The sequence below is a fragment of the Poecilia latipinna genome, unplaced genomic scaffold (genome assembly GCF_001443285.1).
Source record: "Poecilia latipinna isolate Pla-1442-1.1 unplaced genomic scaffold, P_latipinna-1.0 Scaffold2876, whole genome shotgun sequence".
Taxonomy (NCBI): Eukaryota; Metazoa; Chordata; class Actinopteri; order Cyprinodontiformes; family Poeciliidae; genus Poecilia; species Poecilia latipinna.
In genome coordinates, this window is record NW_015115492.1 from 15,831 (window position 1) to 18,556 (window position 2,726).

A 2,726-nucleotide genomic window follows, 5' to 3' on the forward strand; every position below is an offset into this window, starting at 1 on the left:
GGCTGCTGCTATTAGCATGCAGCAGTGCTAGCATAGCTCGGTAGCATAGCTTAGTCACCAGAGCTCTGCTGATGCGCTAATAAAGGAGTTAGGTGTGCTGAAGATCGCCAGCTTGTGATGATAGTTGCACAAGTAAATCGATTAACATTAATAACGATAACATGGAGATAAATAGCTAATATATTAGATATTTCACTTTCCGCTCCTCTGTCGCTGCCAGAAGCCAGGCTGAGGACTAAACTGTCGGTGCTTCGTCAAAGTTACAGCGCTGTTGGAATGGGTTAATGTGATTGGCTGAAAAATAGGTTACTCCAACTAGGGCTCTATTCATATGATTGGCTGAAACAAGGAAGCTATCTGATTGGTTGCTGATCACCCAATCAGATAGACCATTTATTTAAAAAAAAGACTGAATTTTGAGACGTCAGGAGAGTCTCAAAATTCAAACAGGCCAGAAGGAGCTCGTAAGTGTGAATCTCGTCTTGTGCATTTGTGGATTATGAGACAGTTTTAGCTCCATAGAGGTGAGGAAGAGGAGGAGAGAAAGAGGGGATGAAGAGGAGGGGAGGAAGACGAAGCAGCGTCTCTGGGATCATGATCAGACTGCAGCAGCTCCCGCTGCAGCAACATGACATCCAAAACGATTCACTTCACCGTGAACGGGATCCCGGAGCGGGCTGAGTTCCCAGGAGACTGTCCAGCTCAGGAGGTCAAAGGTCAGTCTGGACTTTTCATCATGTTTGGTTTTTCTGCTTCTTTCAGTTCATTAAAGAAAAATCAAACTGTCGTCATGGCAGCAGCAACCAGAACCCAGACAGCACAACATGAAACAGCATTGAATCCATATTGAGACGTTTGGGTTGGTTTTATATTGAATCAATAAGGAACCAATATTGATTCATGTACATGTTTGCTCTGAAAGGTCTACACCACATTATGTTGTGATGTGTGAAACAGTTTTATTGGCAGATGATGGACATTATGTCACTCATAGTTATCATTAACATATTTCCAAAAATGTGTGTACAGAAGGTTAAAAATGACATGACATTGATATAACATTTTATATAAGAAAAGAGGCATAGATCTATAAACATATTTGACTCCTTTCTGTCAGAACATCAGTCTATTGTCCATGAAGGTTCAGTTTGTTCTGTATGAACCAGGAAACAGGACTAGTTGGGCTAACAGGTCTGACTCTGGTTGGCGTCTCTTTGGCTCCTTGGTGCCTTCCTCCTGCTGTGGCGCCTAATGAAACCACTTCCTGACAGTTTCCCTGCAGTCAGTCAGCTTTGGGTCAAACTGCAGAGCAGCAGCTGAAACACACAGAGATAAGAGTGAGGAAGGCACCGGTCAGAAAGATGAAAAACATTAGAAAAGTTCTGAAACACATTGAAATATTAAATAGTGTACTGGTTATAGAACCAACACAAAGCGTACGGTTCCCCATGTACACTCAGTTAAATTAATTAGGACACTAATGAATATTTATTATTTATCTTAGTTGACAAATACAGTAACATTTACCCATCAAGCTGCAGCGTAATGTAGCATTTATGATGCTGCACTCATGTTAAAATGAGGGAATCAATATTTAAAATAAAGGCTGTAAAAAGTAGGGAGGGGGCGCGACATACAGCACACTTAGATTCAAAATTGATTATCAGATTTTACCAACGCCGGTCCTCAAGGCAAACTGACCTGCATGAGTGCAGTTCAGCAAAACCTGCTAATGAGCCGTCAATTAAAATCCTGTGTGCTGAATTAGGGAAATGCCTGAAACCTGCAGGGCAGTGCCTGGAGGAGCAAGGTTGGAAACACTGGATTAGACGTTGGTGTTTCATTCATTAGAGTTCGACTACAAAACACACTGACTCAATGAATCTCTTCAGCGTTGGTTACTGGGCTACGACTGGATGACGGCGCCCTCAACCAGAAACAACCATTATTACTAATTCAACACTGAATTACCATCACCTGCTATCTGGGAATAAACCTGACCAAAGGCTCTGTATAACCGATCAAGAGTCTGGATCAGAACCGCATATAGAATCTGCGGTTCTGATCAAGCTGCTCCTGACAGCTTTCTCTTCGTTTCAGGGGCTTCAGCTCTGCTCCAGGTTCTCTGCTCGTGTTCCAGAAACAGATTTATTGTTGCGTTACAGAAATCCTGTAACACAGGCCTCTCAGTCAGAGGCAGAGCTTTAATTTACTGCTTTAAAACCAACATTTCTAAGATCAGGTTTAATAAACTAATAAATTAACCTCTAGAAAACCTTTATGTGAGCTGGTTTCAGAGCTGCTCACCACGTTCTGCAACATGAATGTCGGGTCTACAAGGCGCCGNATTTGACTCCTTTTTGACTCCTATTGTCCATGAAGGTTCAGTTTGTTCTGTATGAACCAGGAAACAGGACTAGTTGGGCTAACAGGTCTGACTCTGGTTGGCGTCTCTTTGGCTCCTTGGTGCCTTCCTCCTGCTGTGGCGCCTAATGAAGCCACTTCCTGACAGTTTCCCTGCAGTCAGTCAGCTTTGGGTCAAACTGCAGAAACACACAGAGATAAGAGTGAGGAAGGCGCCGGTCAGAAAGATGAAAAACATTAGAAAAGTTCTGAAACACATTGAAATATTAAATAGTGTACTGGTTATAGAACAAACACAAAACCTACGGTTCCCCATGTACACTCAGTTAAATTAATTAGGACACACTAATGAATATTCATTA

General features: G+C 42.4%; 1 protein-coding gene across 3 annotated transcripts in view; it reads left to right on the top strand.

The window, feature by feature from the left end:
- The first annotated feature begins 563 nt into the window (after positions 1-563).
- Positions 564-2,726, top strand: part of LOC106939450 (high affinity cGMP-specific 3',5'-cyclic phosphodiesterase 9A) — a 20,079-nt gene continuing 17,916 nt past the window's right edge. For all 3 annotated transcript variants that reach the window (XM_015021842.1, XM_015021843.1, XM_015021840.1), the window contains exon 1: positions 564-716. In XM_015021842.1, the coding sequence (XP_014877328.1) occupies positions 629-716 (88 nt within the window). In that variant the 5' untranslated portion in view covers positions 564-628. The remainder of the gene's footprint in view (positions 717-2,726) is intronic.